Raw genomic sequence first — 22391 nt, 5'->3', positions numbered from 1 at the left:
CATCTGGCATCAATGTCCTCCATGAAGATGAGACTGATGTTCTGGCCTCTCATCCCCTCCTTCTCCTCTCAGCAGGTTCACTGCATCTGGCATCAATGTCCTCCATGAAGATGAGGTTGATGTTCTGACCTCTCATCCCCTCCTTCATCTCTCAGCAGGTTCACTGCATCTGGCATCAATGTCCTCCATGAAGATGAGGTTGATGTTCTGGCCTCTCATCCCCTCCTTCATCTCTCAGCAGGTTCACTGCATCTGGCATCAATGTCCTCCATGAAGATGAGACTGATGTTCTGGCCTCTCATCCCCTCCTTCATCTCTCAGCAGGTTCACTGCATTTGAAAAACTACAGAAGAAGTACATCATTATCTTCACTAAATAACTAAATACAATTTACTAAATTAACTAAATTAATCAACACTGAAATAAAATACTGAAAAAGAAACTGAAAAAAACTCTTTATTACTGCATCCCACCTTTCACCCTTTTTCATGTTCAGGAAGTGAAGCGGGTGGTCATGCTGGCAGGAAACCCCAACACGCCTGTCTCCTACAATTTCCTTGTTTTGGGTTTGGACCTGATGGCATTGCCTGCTTGAAATCCATGGCAACCCTAAAATATATATAATAATATAAAGTACAATACAAGTATTATGTACTGAAATGCTTCCTTGCAGGTTAACCTCTTGACAATGCAACAACAATAGAACAAGTCAGTAGCTAAGTTAATAAAAAGAGTACTACAATAGTAATAAACCCTTCATTCATCAGTACCCTGAACATAGCTGGGTGTTTGTGGGATAGAGGGTTGATATTAAAGTCAGTACTACAATAGTAATAAACCCTTCATTCATCAGTATCCTGAACATAGCTGGGTGTTTCTGGGATAGAGGGTTGATATAAAAGTCAGTACTACAATAGTAATAAACCCTTCATTCATCAGTATCCTGAACATAGCTGGGTGTTTCTGGGATAGAGGGTTGATATAAAAGTCAGTACTACAATAGTAATAAACCCTTCATTCATCAGTATCCTGAACATAGCTGGGTGTTTCTGGGATAGAGGGTTGATATAAAAGCCAGTACTACAATAGTAATAAACCCTTCATTCATCAGTATCCTGAACATAGCTGGGTGTTTCTGGGATAGAGGGTTGATATTAAAGTCAGTACTACAATAGTAATAAACCCTTCATTCATCAGTATCCTGAACATAGCTGGGTGTTTCTGGGATAGAGGGTTGATATTAAAGTCAGTACTACATTAGTAATAAACCCTTCATTCATCAGTACCCTGAACATAGCTGGGTGTTTCTGGGATAGAGGGTTGATATTAAAGTCAGTACTACAATAGTAATAAACCCTTCATTCATCAGTATCCTGAACATAGCTGGGTGTTTCTGGGATAGAGGGTTGATAATAAAGTCAGTACTACAATAGTAATAAACCCTTCATTCATCAGTATCCTGAACATAGCTGGGTGTTTCTGGGATAGAGGGTTGATATTAAAGTCAGTACTACAATAGTAATAAACCCTTCATTCATCAGTATCCTGAACATAGCTGGGTGTTTCTGGGATAGAGGGTTGATATTAAAGTCAGTACTACAATAGTAATAAACCCTTCATTCATCAGTATCCTGAACATAGCTGGGTGTTTCTGGGATAGAGGGTTGATATTAAAGTCAGTACTACAATAGTAATAAACCCTTCATTCATCAGTATCCTGAACATAGCTGGGTGTTTCTGGGATAGAGGGTTGATATTAAAGTCAGTACTACAATAGTAATAAACCCTTCATTCATCAGTACCCTGAACATAGCTGGGTGTTTCTGGGATAGAGGGTTGATATTAAAGTCAGTACTACAATAGTAATAAACCCTTCATTCATCAGTACCCTGAACATAGCTGGGTGTTTCTGGGATAGAGGGTTGATATTAAAGTCAGTAATACAATAGTAATAAACCCTTCATTCATCAGTACCCTGAACATAGCTGGGTGTTTCTGGGATAGAGGGTTGATATTAAAGTCAGTACTACAATAGTAATAAACCCTTCATTCATCAGTATCCTGAACATAGCTGGGTGTTTCTGGGATAGAGGGTTGATATTAAAGTCAGTACTACAATAGTAATAAACCCTTCATTCATCAGTACCCTGAACATAGCTGGGTGTTTCTGGGATAGAGGGTTGATATTAAAGTCAGTACTACAATAGTAATAAACCCTTCATTCATCAGTACCCTGAACATAGCTGGGTGTTTCTGGGATAGAGGGTTGATATTAAAGTCAGTACTACAATAGTAATAAACCCTTCATTCATCAGTACCCTGAACATAGCTGGGTGTTTCTGGGATAGAGGGTTGATATAAAAGTCTATATATTCAGCAATAAAAGTCTATATATTCAGCAATACAGTAAGATTCTGTGACACAATCACTTCCTATTGGTCAGCCGCAGGGAACCGCCCACGTCTCTGAGACACAATCACTTCCTATTGGTCAGCTGCAGGGAACCACCCACGTCTCTGAGACACAATCACTTCCTATTGGTCAGCCGCAGGGAACCACCCATGTCTCTGAGACACAATCACTTCCTATTGGTCAGCCGCAGGGAACCGCCCACGTCTCTGAGACACAATCACTTCCTATTGGTCAGCCGCAGGGAACCGCCCACGTCTCTGAGACACAATCACTTCCTATTGGTCAGCTGCAGGGAACCGCCCACGTCTCTGAGACACAATCACTTCCTATTGGTCAGCCGCAGGGAACCGCCCACGTCTCAGGAGATATGTGTTTTAGGCAGTAAGTAAAACTGCCTAGGCCTTGGAGAATCTGGCCCAAAAAGACAGACCATCTGTTTATCTGTAATGTACTTATCCTCATACAGTTTATCTCCTGGATTAATCTTTGTGTTTTCCGGTTGTGTTGAGTGGGACAATGGAACATAGTGTTTAACATGATCCTATTGTCTATTGGCTTCAAGAAGATATTCACTTTATCCATTACAACAATCTGAGCCCCTTATCTGCTGGTTTAATCACTATATTTCTAGAGCTTCATTTTTAACCATTTGTAAGGTTAAGCTGATAAAAAGGACTGGTTCTGAATTGTGAAAAGGAAGTCACATCCCTACGTATCAGAGTCTGACTAGTTTCTGACTCCAACTGAGGTTCCCAATGTGAGGGGTTTGGAAATAGTATCTGAGGAAAATCTGTTTCATTTTCACAATGATCTGATAACTTCAATCTACTATGATAGACGTGTAGATCCCCTCCGGAGCTCCTCCCAGTCCACCTGTTTAGGAGTTGGTATGAAAGTCAGTCCACCTGTTTAGGAGTTGGTATGAAAGTCAGTCCACCTGTTTAGGAGTTGGTATGAAAGTCAGTCCACCTGTTTAGGAGTTGGTATGAAAGTCAGTCCACCTGTTTAGGAGTTGGTATGAAAGTCAGTCCACCTGTTTAGGAGTTGGTATGAAAGTCAGTCCACCTGTTTAGGAATTGGTATGAAAGTCAGTCCACCTGTTTAGGAGTTGGTATGAAAGTCAGTCCACCTGTTTAGGAGTTGGTATGAAAGTCAGTCCACCTGTTTAGGAGTTGGTATGAAAGTCAGTCCACCTGTTTAGGAGTTGGTATGAAAGTCAGTCCACCTGTTTAGGAGTTGGTATGAAAGTCAGTCCACCTGTTTAGGAGTTGGTATGAAAGTCAGTCCACCTGTTTAGGAGTTGGTATGAAAGTCAGTCCACCTGTTTAGGAGTTGGTATGAAAGTCAGTCCACCTGTTTAGGAGTTGGTATGAAAGTCAGTCCACCTGTTTAGGAGTTGGTATGAAAGTCAGTCCACCTGTTTAGGAGTTGGTATGAAAGTCAGTCCACCTGTTTAGGAGTTGGTATGAAAGTCAGTCCACCTGTTTAGGAGTTGGTATGAAAGTCAGTCCACCTGTTTAGGAGTTGGTATGAAAGTCAGTCCATCTGTTTAGGAGTTGGTATGAAAGTCAGTCCACCTGTTTAGGAGTTGGTATGAAGGTCAGTCCACCTGTTTAGGAGTTGGTATGAAAGTCAGTCCACCTGTTTAGGAGTTGGTATGAAAGTCAGTCCACCTGTTTAGGAGTTGGTATGAAAGTCAGTCCACCTGTTTAGGAGTTGGTATGAAAGTCAGTCCACCTGTTTAGGAGTTGGTATGAAAGTCAGTCCACCTGTTTAGGAGTTGGTATGAAAGTCAGTCCACCTGTTTAGGAGTTGGTATGAAAGTCAGTCCACCTGTTTAGGAGTTGGTATGAAAGTAAGTCCACCTGTTTAGGTGTTGGTATGAAAGTAAGTCCACCTGTTTAGGAGTTGGTATGAAAGTCAGTCCACCTGTTTAGGAGTTGGTATGAAAGCCAGTCCACCTGTTAAGGAGTTGGTATGAAAGTCAGTCCACCTGTTTAGGAGTTGGTATGAAAGTCAGTCCTCTTTCTAGAACCTCACTCTCGGCTTGGTTGAGCCCAATGGGACATTGCTGGTCAAGACCTGAAATGGGTTGTGAAGTAGTATGGACATATTGATGGAACAAGGTCACTAAACTGGTGGTTAGACAGGGTAGATCCAAGAGCCTCTGCTGTCATCTAGAGGGGGTTTCTCTGTACTGCTTGACACATGGAGACTCAATGGATGCCCAGTGTAAGTGCTCAAAGTCAGGCCCAAACAATTGTTTGTTCAGGCTGGGATCTATAAAGCAGTATGTTCTTCAATTAGATGCCAACTAATTGAAGAGCTTCAGATTGAGATTGTTGTTATTCTCCGACATGTTTTTCTTCAGAGTTGCACACTGGGTTCTCCAAGGGGAATACTCCCTCTATTCCCCTCTTGACAGTTGTAGCCCCATGCTTTTGATGGGAATTGTCCACTGTTGGTATGAATTTATTTGGTCCCAAAAAGACATAAAGAAAAGTGTATTTGTCTAGTTTTAGTTGAGTCCCCAGTTAGAATCCATGTGGTTCATTTAAAAGTTTCTAAAAAGATAAAAAGTACATTTAAAAAATGTGCTCCTGACATTTCACCACAATAGGCTTCTTCAGACAATGGACAAAAAGTAGCCAAACAAAGCCAAAGGAGAGTGATGAGCAGCAGCAGCAGCATCATCAAACAAGTGAGGCTGCCAGCAAGACCAACAGTGATGAAGCTGCCGAGCTCCAGTTAGCTCCGTGTGCAGAGCTCCAGTTATCTCCGTGTCCAGAGCTCCAGTTAGCTCCGTGTGCAGAGCTCCAGTTAGCTCCGTGTCCAGAGCTGCAGTTAGCTCTGTGTGCAGAGCTCCAGTTAGCTCCGTGTCCAGAGCTCCAGTTAGCTCCGCGTCCAGAGCTCCAGTTAGCTCCGTGTCCAGAGCTCCAGTTAGCTCCGTGTGCAGAGCTCCAGTTACCTCCGTGTCCAGAGCTCCAGTTAGCTCCGTGTGCAGAGCTCCAGTTAGCTCCGTGTGCAGAGCTCCAGTTAGCTCCGTGTCCAGAGCTCCAGTTAGCTCCGTGTCCAGAGCTCCAGTTAGCTCCGTGTCCAGAGCTCCAGTTAGCTCTGTGTGCAGAGCTCCAGTTATCTCCGTGTCCAGAGCTCCAGTTAGCTCCGTGTGCAGAGCTCCAGTTAGCTCCGTGTCCAGAGCTCCAGTTAGCTCCGTGTGCAGAGCTCCAGTTAGCTCCGTGTGCAGAGCTCCAGTTAGCTCCGTGTGCAGAGCTCCAGTTAGCTCCGTGTCCAGAGCTCCAGTTAGCTCCGTGTCCAGAGCTCCAGTTAGCTCCGTGTGCTGAGCTCCAGTTAGCTCCGTGTGCAGAGCTCCAGTTAGCTCCGTGTCCAGAGCTCCAGTTAGCTCCGTGTCCAGAGCTCCAGTTAGCTCTGTGTCCAGACCTCCAGTTAGCTCCGTGTCCAGAGCTCCAGTTAGGTCCGTGTCCAGAGCTCCAGTTAGCTCCGTGTCCAGAGCTCCAGTTAGGTCCGTGTCCAGAGCTCCAGTTAGCTCCGTGTGCAGAGCTCCAGTTAGCTCCGTGTGCAGAGCTCCAGTTAGCTCCGTGTGCAGAGCTCCAGTTAGCTCCGTGTGCAGAGCTCCAGTTAGCTCCGTGTGCAGAGCTCCAGTTAGCTCCGTGTGCAGAGCTCCAGTTAGCTCCGTGTCCAGAGCTCCAGTTAGCTCCGTGTGCAGAGCTCCAGTTAGCTCCGTGTCCAGAGCTCCAGTTACCTCCGTGTCCAGAGCTCCAGTTAGCTCCGTGTCCAGAGCTCCAGTTAGCTCCGTGTCCAGAGCTCCAGTTAGCTCCGTGTGCAGAGCCTACCCACCCTTGCACAAGCGTCGTCAGGATAATGGCTTTATATTTGATTTTTACATTGAACCTTTATTTAACTAGGCAAGTCAGTTAAGAACACATTCTTATTTACAATGATAGCCTACACTGGCCAAACCCGGACAACACTGGGTTTCGAACCTATGGGACTCCCAATCACAGCCGGTTGTGATACAGCCTGGATTCAAACCAGGGTGTCTGTAGTGACGAATCAAGCACTGAGATGCAGATGGACCCAAGTGTTCCTGACTATCAGCCCAGATTATGGATACCCGTCCATACATTGGCTGTAAAAGTGGGTAGAAACAGACAAGCATATAACTGTAGCAATGTGGTCTTTACTTGAGTGTGTTTCAGCAGGGTGAGGTCAGAGAGATGTTTCCAAGTCACTATTTTTCTGAACTCATAAAATCCTTTAGACAATCTGATGGGATGGATGTTCAACCCCATTAAAATGACCATAAGGTCTATATAGAACCTTTAAGTTAATATAACTTATAAATCATGAGCCTCATCTTGAGGAGTCACCTGTGACAGTATTCATAAAGAGTAGGATAGCTGATCTAGGATCAGTTTAGCCTTTTAGATCATAATGAATCAGATTTCATGGAGAGGGGGGACCTGATCCTAGATCATAATGAATCAGATTACATGGAGAGGGGGACCTGATCCTAGATCATAATGAATCAGATTACATGGAGAGGGGGACCTGATCCTAGATCATAATGAATCAGATTACATGGACAGGGGGACCTGATCCTAGATCATAATGAATCAGATTACATGGAGAGGAGGACCTGATCCTAGATCATAATGAATCAGATTACATGGAGAGGGGGAGCTGATCCTAGATCATAATGAATCAGATTACATGGAGAGGAGGGACCTGATCCTAGATCATAATGAATCAGATTACATGGAGAGGAGGACCTGATCCTAGATCATAATGAATCAGATTACATGGAGAGGGGGGACCTGATCCTAGATCATAATGAATCAGATTACATGGACAGGGGGGACCTGATCCTAGATCATAATGAATCAGATTACATGGAGAGGAGGGGGGACCTGATCCTAGATCATAATGAATCAGATTACATGGAGAGGGGGGACCTGATGCTAGATCATAATGAATCAGATTACATAGAGAGAGGGACCTGATCCTAGATCATAATGAATCAGATTACATGGAGAGGAGGGACCTGATCCTAGATCACAATGAATCAGATTACATGGAGAGAGGGACCTGATCCTAGATCATAATGAATGAGATTACATGGACAGGGGGGACCTGATTTTAGATCATAATGAATCAGATTACATGGAGAGGAGGGACCTGATGCTAGATCATAATGAATCAGATTACATGGAGAGGGGGGACCTGATCCTAGATCATAATGAATCAGATTACATGGAGAGGAGGGACCTGATCCTAGATCATAATGAATCAGATTACATGGAGAGGAGGACCTGATCCTAGATCATAATGAATCAGATTACATGGAGAGGGGGGACCTGATCCTAGATCATAATGAATTAGATTACATGGAGAGGAGGGACCTGATCCTAGATCATAATGAATCAGAGTACATGGAGAGGGGGGACCTGATACTATATCAGCACTCCTCCTCTGGGACACTGCCTGTATGAAACCAAACACATCGTTGTTAAATCTAGTTACAGCAGGTGTTTACTGCCATCTAGTGGAAGATACCAATAAAACACTTTATTTTCAGGGTGGGGAGGAGGCTGAGTGAAACAGAAAGTTAAGTTGTTCTTTTGTACAGAATCCATTTTGAGACGACAGAGCAGAAGACGCTATATGGAGATTACTGACAAATAAAGTGAGTATTTCTCAGTATTTCTGAACAGTAATACATTCTAAAGGACAGAGTAAGATATAGTACTAGTAGTAGTTAGTAGAACTGTTATATGAGCTGAGTTGCTGACAGACAGCAGTTTTCAAAGTGGAAACTAATCAGTAGGTCTACATGTTATCAGGTAAACGTCTGGTAAAGATGGTGGAGGAGCTTTTACATTATATGGTTTTATGTTTATCTCAGGGTTTCTCATCCTTTTGTTCTGACCAGCACTTACACACCTGATTCAACTAATCATCAAATATTTTTTAAGGCAGTTTAATATTTGAGGCCAACAAATGAACATTCTCAAATGAAAACCTTTTGGGTTTGAAGGCCTGTTTATAATTATTAAAGGCCTACATGAATTCATATTTGATGAAAAAAACACAGCTAAACCTGGTTTCTAGTAAATGATATGTTTAGCTAAAATAATGTAAAAGAGATGTCTTGAAGAAGGACTATAATATAAAAACTGAAGCAAGATTCAGTACAATGTCATGAGTTACTGCTGTCACATGCAACTGACTGTTAGCCCCACCCTCTGGTTACTGTTAGCCCCACCCTCTGGTTACTGTTAGCCCCACCCTCTGGTTACTGTTAGCCCCACCCTCTGGTTACTGTTAGCCCCACTCTCTGGTTACTGTTAGCCCCACTCTCTGGTTACTGTTAGCCCCACTCTCTGGTTACTGTTAGCCCCACTCTCTGGTTACTGTTAGCCCCACTCTCTGGTTACTGTTAGCCCCACCCTCTGGTTACTGTTAGCCCCACTCTCTGGTTACTGTTAGCTCCACCCTCTGGTTACTGTTAGCTCCACCCTCTGGTTACTGTTAGCTCCACCCTCTGGTTACTGTTAGCCCCACTCTCTGGTTACTGTTAGCTCCACCCTCTGGTTACTGTTAGCTCCACCCTCTGGTTACTGTTAGCTCCACCCTCTGGTTACTGTTAGCCCCACTCTCTGGTTACTGTTAGCCCCACCCTCTGGTTACTGTTAGCTCCACCCTCTGGTTACTGTTAGCCCCACTCTCTGGTTACTGTTAGCTCCACCCTCTGGTTACTGTTAGCTCCACCCTCTGGTTACTGTTAGCTCCACCCTCTGGTTACTGTTAGCCCCACCCTCTGGTTACTGTTAGCTCCACCCTCTGGTTACTGTTAGCCCCACCCTCTGGTTACTGTTAGCCCCACCCTCTGGTTACTGTTAGCCCCACCCTCTGGTTACTGTTAGCCCCACCCTCTGGTTACTGTTGTTATATAAATGGGTGGTGACGTGTTTGACTATGATTGGTGTTAAAACAATTCTAATTAAATTATTAAATGAAATCATACTCTACCTTAACAACAATGTATTTAAAAATGCATTTGTTTGTTTTGAAAAAGAATGCTCTTAAACATTTGTATTTGAAGTATAACTTTTTAATGTATTTAAACAAAGTGCATATAAATCTAACCAATCAAAATGAATACAATCTGAACAACATAATAATAGAATATTTAACCATATCAAAGAAAAATAAATAACAATGTGCAAAACTGCAGGATCCCACTTTTAACATTAAACTGGTCCCTCTTTTCTCTCTCTTCTTTATTACTGACCATATTTTGCTTTTATGAGAGATTTGCATTCAGAAATGCAAGCTGCCTCACTTTCGAGGGGCTGGTGCGGTTTCTTCTCTCAGTAATTATTTGCCCCGTTTTCGAGAAGACCCTCTCAGAGGGAACGGATGTGGCCACTATGCAGAGTCTCCCTGTCATGACTTTAGTAAGCCGTTGATAGACAGAGGCCTTGTTCTTCCACCCGCTCAGAGGATCTGCAGATCTTTGGAGGAGGGGCTCCTCCAATTAGGATCGGACCTCCATTATGGCATCTGCTGAGGGATTCCTTCGTGCTGCATCCCCAGTTGCTCTCTCGTCAAACAGCATCCAAACCGCAGACGTTTGTGACACTACTGCTGGTGCTTCTGCACCATCTGATCCCTCTTCTTCCTGTTGCCCTGGTGCCTGAGCCAGCTGACTGCTGGGGCTGTCCCTCCATCTGATCCCTCTTCTTCCTGTTGCCCTGGTGCCTGAGCCAGCTGACTGCTGGGGCTGTCCCTCCATCTGATCCCTCTTCTTCCTGTTGCCCTGGTGCCTGAGCCAGCTGACTGCTGGGGCTGTCCCTCCCTCTTCTTCCTGTTGCCCTGGTGCCTGAGCCAGCTGACTGCTGAGGCTGTCCCTCCATCTGATCCCTCTTCTTCCTGTTGCCCTGGTGCCTGAGCCAGCTGACTGCTGGGGCTGTCCCTCCATCTGATCCCTCTTCTTCCTGTTGCCCTGGTGCCTGAGCCAGCTGACTGCTGGGGCTGTCCCTCCCTCTTCTTCCTGTTGCCCTGGTGCCTGAGCCAGCTGACTGCTGGGGCTGTCCCTCCATCTGATCCCTCTTCTTCCTGTTGCCCTGGTGCCTGAGCCAGCTGACTGCTGAGGCTGTCCCTCCATCTGATCCCTCTTCTTCCTGTTGCCCTGGTGCCTGAGCCAGCTGACTGCTGGGGCTGTCCCTCCCTCTTCTTCCTGTTGCCCTGGTGCCTGAGCCAGCTGACTGCTGGGGCTGTCCCTCCATCTGATCCCTCTTCTTCCTGTTGCCCTGGTGCCTGAGCCAGCTGACTGCTGGGGCTGTCCCTCCCTCTTCTTCCTGTTGCCCTGGTGCCTGAGCCAGCTGACTGCTGGGGCTGTCCCTCCATCTGCTCCCTCTTCTTCCTGTTGCCCTGGTGCCTGAGCCAGCTGACTGCTGGGGCTGTCCCTCCATCTGATCCCTCTTCTTCCTGTTGCCCTGGTGCCTGAGCCAGCTGACTGCTGAGGCTGTCCCTCCATCTGATCCCTCTTCTTCCTGTTGCCCTGGTGCCTGAGCCAGCTGACTGCTGGGGCTGTCCCTCCCTCTTCTTCCTGTTGCCCTGGTGCCTGAGCCAGCTGACTGCTGGGGCTGTCCCTCCATCTGATCCCTCTTCTTCCTGTTGCCCTGGTGCCTGAGCCAGCTGACTGCTGAGGCTGTCCCTCCCTGCTGCTGAGGTTATTCTTTGAAGAGCCTCATCAATCTCTCTGGCATCACTGAAGACTAACTTCTTAAACCTGTGGTCATGTGCAGCGGTTTCTGATAGCACGTGATTATATTCCATTCTGTGGAACTTTCTGGCCATTGATGAACATATGGTGTCCATCAACTCTGTCACATGTCCTGTGGTTAAATTTGCTTCTCTCTGGCGGCTGGCTGTGATTCGCTGCAGACCCTTACACAGGAGTATCATTGTTGAGGTGGTCACATAGCTGAAAAGAGAGAACAGTAACTTATTAGTTCAGCTTCATGTTTAGTCTACTGATACTACATTCTCATCTACTGCTCATATACATATATAATACTGGATTAAATAATGATGCAGTAATAACTGCTTACTGTACCTCTCTCCACTGATCTCCACAGTGACCTGCTCCAGGACTCTGCACACCTCCTCCACCACCTCCCATTCCTCTTGGGTCAGAGCATCAACAGGTGCATTGACAATGCCCAGGGTAGAGATGATGGCATCGTTTGACTCAAGAAACCGCTTCAACATATAAAATGTTAAATTCCACCTTGTAGTGCAGTCTTGTTAGGCCTCAGCTCATGCATCCCCATCTGGCGTTGTGTAGACTTTAGTTTTTCAGCACCTACTGTGCTCCTGTGGAAGTATTCAGCAGCTGCTTTCACTTTGTCCACAGTGGGCTTCATCACCTTCAGAGCATCTCTTACAATCAGGTTGATTGTGTAGACAAGACATGGAAGAATGGTCAATTTATTAAAAATGTTCATGGCTTTGATTATGTTAGCTGCATTGTCGCTAACACAACAGACCACTTTTCCATCTACTTGTCCTTCTCTGGCCACTCTCAACAGTTCCTCTGCCAAGTTCTCTGAGGTGTGTCTGTCGCTGAACTCAAAGCAGTCCAGAAGACAGCTAGACATCGAAAAAATCTTCAATGAAGTGACATGTACCCGACATGTAAGAAGTGGTTACCCTTGATGTCCAGCAGTCAGTGGTAAGGCAAACTGCAGTAGCTTTTTGGACTCTTTCCCGCACTGAAGCCTGTGTGCTCTCGTACATTTGTGGAAAAGAGATTTTGAAAGGGTTTTCCTGCTTGGAATTGTGTACATTGGATTTAGACTATTGCTATAGTTTCTAAAACCTCCACAATCTAAAATGGCTGGAAAGCTGTGACAATCATTTTAGCCAACGCAATATTAATTTGGCCTTGTTTTGCTACAGACATAGACTTTGGCATAAACTGGTCCATAGAAGACTGCGTTGCTGTGGGTCGTGGAGTAGGCCTACTTGACTGAGTGGGTACATCTCCACGTGTGGAGGTGCTGGCTCCACCACTATCACTAGCAGGCCCGCTAGTTTCTCCAAGCTCCGCTACAGCTAGCTTCACAGGTGGGTGCACAGTTCTCATATGCCGGTGTAGGTTGTGGATTGAACCGGCTTAATATGAGATTTTGTTTTGGCAAATTCTACACTGTGTTCTAACATTGTCTACATTATTAAAATGCATCCAAATGCTACTCTGCTTCCGACTCATTTTCCAGCTGTTGTTTTCACAGCTGTCCTTCCTCTCTCTCCTCGGCTGCTAAGTGTGTGACTGTGAGTGAGTTGGCTCGGCCCTCCCTCACGCGTCTTTGGTTCATTGGTTGACACTGCGTGTCTGATTGACAGGAACAACAGGTGAGGCTGTTAGTCTGAGCAGACAGAATGAATGTTTGAGCATTTAGGCATATATTATTATTATATTTTTTCGTTCTTTGAATTAGTTAATTCTATTCATTTAAATCTTTTGATTATTCATATCTTCATTTAAAAAATATTTTTATAAATAGATTTGGCTCTTCTGATATGCGAGCCGGCTCCCAACGTTCACCTATAAGAGCTGGCTCTTCACGACCCATCACTAGTGGCTGCAGTTGAAACTGAAAATAAGAAAGTATCTGTACAGAACCATTTTGAGATGACAGTGCAGCTCATAGTTTCATCTCTAAACTGCAACTCAGTGTCAAAGTAAAGCAGAGGGAACATTGTAGCTCAGTTGGTAGAGCATGGCGCTTGCAACGCCAGGGTTGTGGGTTCGTTTCCCACGGGGGGGCCGGTATGTAAAAATGTATGCGCTCTACTGTAAGTCGCTCTGGATAAGAGCCTCTGCTAAATGACTAAAATGTAAAAAATGTAGTTTGTGAGTGCTGCTACTTTAGCTCAGTATGTAACTTTTTTGGTCAACAGCGGTTCTCTTCACTGTACTTGGTTGTTTTGTCACATAAACTGAAATGAGGCTAACTACTACAATTTTAGCAATCATGAAATGACGGAACGATTTCTGAACAGTCCGCCTTAAACTGTAGCTATGTGGTCTTTACTTGAGTGTGTTTCAGCAGAGTGAGGTCAGAGAGATGCTTCCAAATCTGTATTTTTCTGAACTCAAAAAATCCTTTACACAATCTGATGGGATGGATGTTCAACCCCATTAAAATGACCATAAGGTCTATATAGAACCTTTAAGTTAACCCTCACAGATCTGTTCATGGCAAAGCAGATCAATGAATGATCCTAATTGATTCTTATAGATTATAATTTATATATCATGAGCCTCATTTTGAGGAGTCACCTGTGACAGTATTCATAAAGAGAAGGAGAGCTGATCTAGGATCAGTTTAGCCTTGTAGATCATAATGAATCAGATTACATGGAGAGGAGGACCTGATCCTATATCATAATGAATCAGATTACATGGAGAGGAGTACCTGATCCTAGATCATAATGAATCAGATTACATGGAGAGGGGGGGACCTGATCCTAGATCATAATGAATCAGATTACATGGAGAGGGGGGACCTGATCCTAGATCATAATGAATCAGATTACATGGAGAGGGGGGACCTGATCCTAGATCATAATGAATCAGATTACATGGAGAGGAGGGACCTGATCCTAGATCATAATGAATCAGATTACATGGAGAGGAGGGACCTGATCCTAGATCATAATGATTCAGATTACATGGAGAGGGGGACCTGATCCTAGATCATAATGAATCAGATTACATGGAGAGGTGGGGACCTGATCCTAGATCATAATGAATCAGATGACATGGAGAGGTGGGGACCTGATCCTATATCATAATGAATCAGATTACATGGAGAGGAGGGACCTGATCCTAGATCATAATGAATCAGATTACATGGAGAGGGGGGACCTGATCCTAGATCAAAATGAATCAGATAACATGGAGAGGGGGGACCTGATCCTAGATCATAATGAATCAGATTACATGGAGAGGAGGGACCTGATCCTAGATCATAATGAATCAGATTACATGGAGAGGAGGGACCTGATCCTAGATCATAATGAATCAGATTACATGGAGAGGGGGGACCTGATCCTAGATCATAATGAATCAGATTACATGGAGAGGGGGACCTGATCCTAGATCATAATGAATCAGATTACATGGAGAGGAGGGACCTGATCCTAGATCATAATGAATCAGATTACATGGAGAGGAGGGACCTGATCCTAGATCATAATGAATCAGATTACATGGAGAGGTGGGGACCTGATCCTAGATCATAATGAATCAAATGACATGGAGAGGGGGGACCTGATCCTAGATCATAATGAATCAGATTACATGGAGAGGGGGGACCTGATCCTAGATCAGAATGAATCAGATTACATGGAGAGGGGGGGACCTGATCCTATATCATAATGAATCAGATTACATGGAGAGGGGGGACCTGATCCTAGATCATAATGAATCAGATTACATGGAGAGGGGGGACCTGATCCTAGATCATAATGAATCAGATAACATGGAGAGGGGGGACCTGATCCTAGATCATAATGAATCAGATTACATGGAGAGGGGGTACCTGATCCTAGATCATAATGAATCAGATTACATGGAGAGGTGGGGACCTGATCCTAGATCATAATGAATCAGATTACATGGAGAGGGGGGACCTGATCCTAGATCATAATGAATCAGAGTACATGGAGAGGGGGGACCTGATACTATATCAGCACTCCTCCTCTGGGACACTGCCTGTATGAAACCAAACACATAGTTGTTAAATCTAGTTACAGCTGGTGTTTACTGCCATCTAGTGGAAGATACCAATAAAACACTTTATTATCAGGGTGGGGAGGCGGCTGATTGAAACCGAAAGTAAAGTTGTTATTTTGTTCAGGATCCATTTTGAGACGACAGAGCAGAAGACGCTATATGGAGATTACTGACAAATAAAGTAAGTATCTTTGAACAATAATTTATTCTATTGGACAGAGTAAGAGAATGAATACCTGGAATGAGATATTACTAGTTAGTAGAACTGCTACTTGAGCTGAGTTGCTGACAGATAGCAGTTTTCAAAGTGGAAACTAATCAGTAGGTCTACATGTTATCAGTAAAACGTCTGGTAAAGATGGTGGAGGAGCTTTTACATTATATGGTTTTATGTTTATCTCAGGGTTTCTCAATCCTTTTGTTCTGACCAGCACTTACACACCTGATTCAACTAATCATTAAATATTTTTTAAGGCAGTTTAATATTTGAGGCCAACAAATGAACATTCTCAAATGAAAACCTTTTGGGTTTGAAGGCCTGTTTATAATTCTTAAAGGCCTACATGAATTCATATTTGATGAAAAAAACACAACTAAACCTGGTTTCCAGTAAATGATTTGTTTATCTAAAATAACGCCAGATGTGTTGAAGACTTAATAAAAGAGGACTGACGTCTTGTGGTTCTGTTTCCCTCAGTGAGGAGCAGCCAATAACTGAAGCAAGATTCAGTACAGCGTCATGAGTTAGCAGCCAATAACTGAAGCAAGATTCAGTACAGCGTCATGAGTTAGCAGCCAATAACTGAAGCAAGATTCAGTACAGCGTCATGAGTTAGCAGCCAATAACTGAAGCAAGATTCAGTACAACGTCATGAGTTACAGCTGTTGAATCTGACTGTTAGTCTGGTTACTGTTGTTATATAAACGGGTAACGTGACTGTTGTTGAATGCATCTGACTGTTAGTAAGCTCTGGTTACTGTTGTTATATAAACGGGTAACGTGACTGTTGTTGAATGCATCTGACTGTTAGTAAGCTCTGGTTACTGTTGTTATATAAACGGGTAACGTGACTGTTGTTGAATGCATCTGACTGTTAGTAAGCTCTGGTTACTGTTGTTATATAAACGGGTAACGTGACTGTTGTTGAATGCATCTGACTGTTAGTAAGCTCTGGTTACTGTTGATATATAAACGGGTAACGTGACTGTTGTTGAATGCATCTGACTGTTAGTAAGCTCTGGTTACTGTTGTTATATAAACGGGTAACGTGACAGCTGTTGAATGCATCTGACTGTTAGTAAGCTCTGGTTACTGTTGTTATATAAACGGGTAACGTGACAGCTGTTGAATGCATCTGACTGTTAGTAAGCTCTGGTTACTGTTGTTATATAAACGGGTAACGTGACAGCTGTTGAAACTGAAAATAAAAAATGATCTGTACAGAACCATTTTGAGATGACAGAGCAGCTCATAGTTTCATCTCTAAACTGTAACGCAGTTTCCAAGTAAAGTGAGTATTTCAGGTTAATAATGTAGAATAAAGTAGAGGGAACATTTGGAATCCACTAAACTAGTGTTGGAGTTCTGCTGAGTCATTCCTACCATGCCTTTTCTGTCCCCAGGACACGGATCAGTATACAGTTACAATACAGTTAAACACTCTGTGCTGCTAGTTACAACAGCGGTTTAAATGGTACAATGATTCTCTACACTGTACTTGTTTTGTCACATAAACTGAAATTAGGCTCACTATTAAAATGTTAGCAACCAGGAAATGGCTGAATGATTTTTGATCAGTGCGCCTTAACCTGTAGCTATGTGGTCTTTACTTGAGTGTGTTTCAGCAGGGTGAGGTCAGAGAGATGCTTCCAAGTCACTATTTTTCTAAACTCATAACATCCTTTACACAATCTGATGGGATTGTGTAAAGAGTTACCATTAAAATGACCATAAGGTTTATATAGTACCCCCCATTAAACCATTATTAAATAGGGAGACTTGAATGATCATATTTGATACTGTATGGTAATATAAAACACTTATTGTGGCAGGTAGCCTAGTGGTTAGAGCGTTGGACTAGTAACTGTAAGGTTGCAAGTTCAAATCCCTGAGCTGACAAGGTACAAATCTGTCATTCTGCCCCTGGTGACTACCTCAAAAAGCTGGTTGAGAGAATGCCAAGAGTGTGCAAAGCTGTCATCAAGGTGGCTACTTTGAAGAAACTCAAATATAAAATATATTTTGATTTGTTTAACACTTTTTTGGTTACTACATGATTCCACATATGTTATTTCATAGTTTTGATGTCTTCACTGTTATTCTACAATGTAGAAAATAGTAAAAAATAAAGAAAATCCCTGGAATGAGGAGGTGTGTCTAAACTTTTGTCTAGTACTGTACATATGGACATACTATAAAGTATGTGCATCAATAGACTCTTAAGGATTCAAGTGGAACTGAGATGAGGAAGTGAATCTGTAGGCCTATGTGATTATGTTACAATTAAGTTACACTTGTTAAATCCACTTCAATCAGTGTAGATGAAGGGGAGGAGACAGGTAGGAATCAAGAATGGTCCACCACACAAAGGTCAAAACCTATTTATTTTACTAACTTGCTGCCATGCGCACCAATTTGTGTCAAGAACTGCAACGCTGCAGGGTTTTTCATGTCAACAGTTTCCCGTGTATCTCAAGAATGGTTCACCACCTAAAGGACATCCAGCCAACTTGACACAACTGTGGGAAGCATTGGAGTCAACATGGGGCCAGCATCTCTGTGGGACGCTTTCTACACCTTGTAGTGTCCATGTCCTGATGAGTTGAGGCTGTTCAGGACAAAAAAGAGGGGGGGACACTCAATATTAGGAGCGTGTTCTTAATGTTACTTTATGTAATGGCACAGATTTGAATGATTTATGTTATGTATTTTATCTATTGAAATATAGTTTGGATATATTTTAAAATGTGGTTTCATGGTGATTTATAATTTTTTCCAGAATCTCCAACCACCTCAGAGATCAGTCTCTCCAGTACCCAGTCATCTGTCCATGAAGAGTGACTTCTCTATGGCTCATCCTATACACTTTAGTGATGGATCAGGGACCTTTGACCCCAGGTAAGTTACTGGTCAGAATTGATGATATTACTATTGAAGAGGAGAATCTTCAAGATCTGAAACCAGATGTATTTAGTGTATCTGAGTATATACTTGAGGTCGACCGATTATGATTTTTCAACGCCGATACCGATTATTGAAGGGCCGAAAAAAGCAGATACCGATTAATCGGAGGATTTTTTATTTGTAATAATGACAATTACAACAATACTGAATGAACACTTATTTTAACTTATTATAATACATCAACAAAATCAATTTAGCCTCAAATAAATAATGAAACATGTTCAATTTGGGTTAAATAATGCAAAAACAAAGTGTTGGAGAAGAAAGTAAAAGTGTAATATTTGCCATGTAAAAAAGCTAACGTTTAAGTTCCTTGCTCAGAACATGAGAACATATGAAAGCTGGTGATTCCTTTTAACATGAGTCTTCAATATTCCCAGGTAAGAAGTTTTAGGTTGTAGTTATTATAGGACTATTTCTCTCTATACGATTTGTATTTCATATACCTTTGACTATTGGATGTTCTTATAGGCACTTTAGTATTGCCAGTGTAACAGTATAGCTTCCGTCCCTCTCCTCGCTCCTACCTGGGCTCGAACCAGGAACACATCGACAACAGCCACCCTCGAAGCATCGTTACCCATCGCTCCACAAAAAGCCGCGGCCCTTGCAGAGCAAGGGGAACAACTACTTCAAGGTCTCAGAGCGAGTGACATCACCGATTGAAAACCTATTAGCGCGCACCCGGCTAACTAGCTAGCCATTTCACATCAGTTAAACCAGCCTAATCTCGTGAGTTGATAGGCTTTAAGTCATAAACAGCTCAATGCTTGAAGCACAGTGAAGAGCTGCTGGCAAACGCACAAAAGTGCTGTTTGAATAAATGCTTACGAGCCTGTTGCTCCCTACCATCGCTCAGTCAGACTGCTCTATCAAATATCAAATCATAGACTTATTATAACATAATAACACACACAAATACAAGCCTTTGGTCATTAATATGGTAGAATCTGGAAACTATCATTTCGAAAACAAAACGTTTATTCTTTCAGTGAAATACGGAACCGGTCCGTATTTTATCTAACGGGTGGCATCCCTAAGTGTAAATATTACTGTTACATTGTACAACCTTCAATGTTATGTCATAATTATGTACAATTCTAGCAAATTAATTACGGTCTTTGTTAGGAATAAATGGACTTCACACAGTTTGCAACGAGCCAGGCGGCCCAAACTGCTGCATATACCCTGACTGCTTGCACGGAACGCAAGAGAAGTGACACAATTTCCCTAATTATAAGAAATTCAAGTTAGCAGGCAATATTAACTAAATATGCAGGTTTAAAAATATATACTTGTGTATTGATTTTAAAGAAAGGCATTGATGTTTATGGTTAAGTACACATTGGTGCAATGACAGTGCTAAATCATCACCCGTTTGGCAAAGTAGGCTGTGATTCGATGAGAAATTAACAGGCACCGCATCGATTATATTCAAAGCAGGACAAGCTAGATAAACTAGTAATATCATCAACCATGTGTAGTTAACTAGTGATTATGTTAAGATTGATTGTTTTTTATAAGATAAGTTTAATGCTAGCTAGCAACTTACCTTGGCTTCTTGCTGCCCTCGCGTAACAGGTAGTCAGCCTGCCACACAGGCTCCTCGTGGAGTGCAATGTAAGGCAGGTGGTTAGAGCGTTGGACTAGTAACCAGAAGGCTGCAAAAATGAATCCCCGAGCTGACAAGGTAAAAATCTGTCATTCTGCCCCTGAACAAGGGAGTTAACCCACTGTTGCTAGGCCGTCATTGGAAATAAGAATTTGTTCTTAACTGACTTGCCTAGTTAAACAAAGGTGTAAAAAGAAATCGGCCACAATCGGTGTCCAAAAATACCGATTTCCGATTGTTATGAAAACTTGAAATCGGCCCTAATCCATTCCGATTAATCGGTCAACCTCAAGTATATACTGTTAAGCATCTGCTTATAATTTGTTGTTTATGTCATATATTTTAAGACACTGAGTGTACAAAACATTATGAACACCTGCTTTATCCATGACGTAGATTGACAAGGTGAATCAAATCAAATTTTATCAGTCACATGTGCCGAATACAACAGGTGTAGACCTTACAGTGAAATGCTTTCCTACAAGCCCCTAACCAACAATACAGTTTAAAAAAGTATGAATAAGAATAAGAGATAAAAGTAAAGAGTAGCAGTAAAAATAACAATTGCTAGACTATATAGAGGGGGGTACCGGTACAGAGTCAATGTGCGGGGGCACCGGTTAGTCGAGGTAATATGTACATGTAGGTAGAGTTATTAAAGTGACCATGCATAGATGATAATAGAGAGTAGCAGCGGCATATGGGGGGGGGGGCAATGCAAATAGTCTGGGTGGCCATTTGATTAGATGTTCAGGAGTCTTATGGCTTTGGGGTAGAAGCTGTTTAGAAGCCTCTTGGGCCTAGACTTGGCACTCCGGTACCGCTTGCTGTGCGGTAGCAGAGAGAACAGTCTATGACTACGGTGGCTGGAGTCTTTGACAATTTTTAGGACCTTCCTCTGACACCGCCTGGTATAGAGGTCCTGGATAGCAGTTGCCATACCATGCAGTGATGCCACCAGTCAGGATGCTCTTGATTGTGCAGCTGTAGAACCTTTTGAAGATCTGAGGACCCATGCCAAATCTTTTCAGTCTCCTGAGAGGGAATAGGTTTTGCCGTGCCCTTTTCACGACTGACTTGGTGTGCTTGGACCATGTTAGTTTGTTGGTGATGCGGATGCCAAGGAACTTGAAGCTCTCAACCTGCTCCACTACAGCCCTGTCGATGAGAATGGGGGTCCTGCTCGGTCCTCCTTTTCCTGTAGTCCACAATCATCTCCTTTGTCTTGATCACGTTGAGGGAGAGGTTGTTGTCCTGGGACCACACGGCCAGGTCTCTGACCTCCCTATAGGTTGTCTCATCGTTGTCAGTGATCAGGCCTACCACTGTTGTGTCATCAGCAAACTTAATGATGGTGTTGGAGTCGTGCCTGGCTGTGCAGCCATGAATGAAAAGGAGTACAGGAGGGGACTGATCACGCACCCCTGAGGGGCCCCTGTGTTGAGGATCAGTGTGGCGGATGTGTTGTTACCTACCCGTACCACCTGGGTGCGGCCTATCAGGAAGTCCAGGAACCAGTTGCAGAGGGAGGTGTTTAGTCCCAGGGTCCTTAGTTTGTTGATTAGCTTAGAAGGCTCTATGGTGTTGATTGCTGAATTGTAGTCAATGAATAGCATTCTCGCAAAGGTGTTCCTTTTGTCCAGCTGGGAAAGGGCAGTGTGGAGTGCAATAGAAATTGCATCATCTGTGGATTTGTTGGGGCGGTATGCAAATTGCAGTGGGTCTTGGGTTTCTGGGTTAATGGTGTTGATGTGACCCATGACCAGCCTTTCAAAGCACTTCATGGCAACAGACATGAGTGTTACGGGTCGGTAGTCATTTAGGCAGGCTACCTTAGTGTTCTTGGGCACAGGGACTATGATGGTCTGCTTAAAATATGTTTGTATTATAGACTCGGACAGGGAGAGGTTGAAGATGTCAGTGAAGACGCTTGCTAGTTGGTCCGCGCATGCTCGCAGTACACATCCTGGTAATCCGTTTGGCCCTGCGGCCTTGTGAATGTTGACCTGTTTAAAGGTCTTACATCGACTGCTGAGAGCGTGATCACACAGTCGTCTGGAAGAGCTGGTGTAGTTTGATTCGATCTCAGTCCTGTATTGATGCTTTGCCTGTTTGATGGTTCGTCGGAGGGCATAGAGGGATTTCTTATAGGCTTCCAGGTTAGACTCCCGCTCCTTGAAACATGAAAAGCTATGATCCCTTGTTGATGTCACTTGTTGAATCCACACCAATCACTGCCAGGTGCACAGATTTGTGTTAATCAAATCACATTTATTTATATAGCCCTTCTTACATCAGCTGATATTCTCAAAGTGCTGTACAGAAACCCAGCCTAAATCCCCAAACAGCAA

The 22391-nt window shown here is 43.3% G+C and overlaps 2 protein-coding genes across 2 annotated transcripts in view; one reads left to right on the top strand and one right to left on the bottom strand.

Moving 5' to 3' along the window:
* LOC115186636 (zinc finger protein 271-like) overlaps positions 1 to 22391 on the bottom strand; it is a gene marked incomplete at both ends in the record, with an annotated part of 131931 nt that overhangs the window by 45756 nt on the left and 63784 nt on the right. The gene's annotated exons all lie outside the window — the stretch shown is intronic.
* LOC115186634 (uncharacterized) overlaps positions 12140 to 22391 on the top strand; it is a 40323-nt gene continuing 30071 nt past the window's right edge. The window contains 2 exon segments of the mRNA XM_029746202.1: positions 12140 to 12172; positions 18244 to 18362. Of these exon segments, the coding sequence (XP_029602062.1) occupies positions 18295 to 18362 (68 nt within the window). The 5' untranslated portion in view covers positions 12140 to 12172; positions 18244 to 18294.

This window comes from Salmo trutta, unplaced genomic scaffold (genome assembly GCF_901001165.1).
Source record: "Salmo trutta unplaced genomic scaffold, fSalTru1.1, whole genome shotgun sequence".
Lineage (NCBI taxonomy): Eukaryota > Metazoa > Chordata > Actinopteri > Salmoniformes > Salmonidae > Salmo > Salmo trutta.
This window is presented reverse-complemented; position numbering and strand designations above follow the sequence as displayed.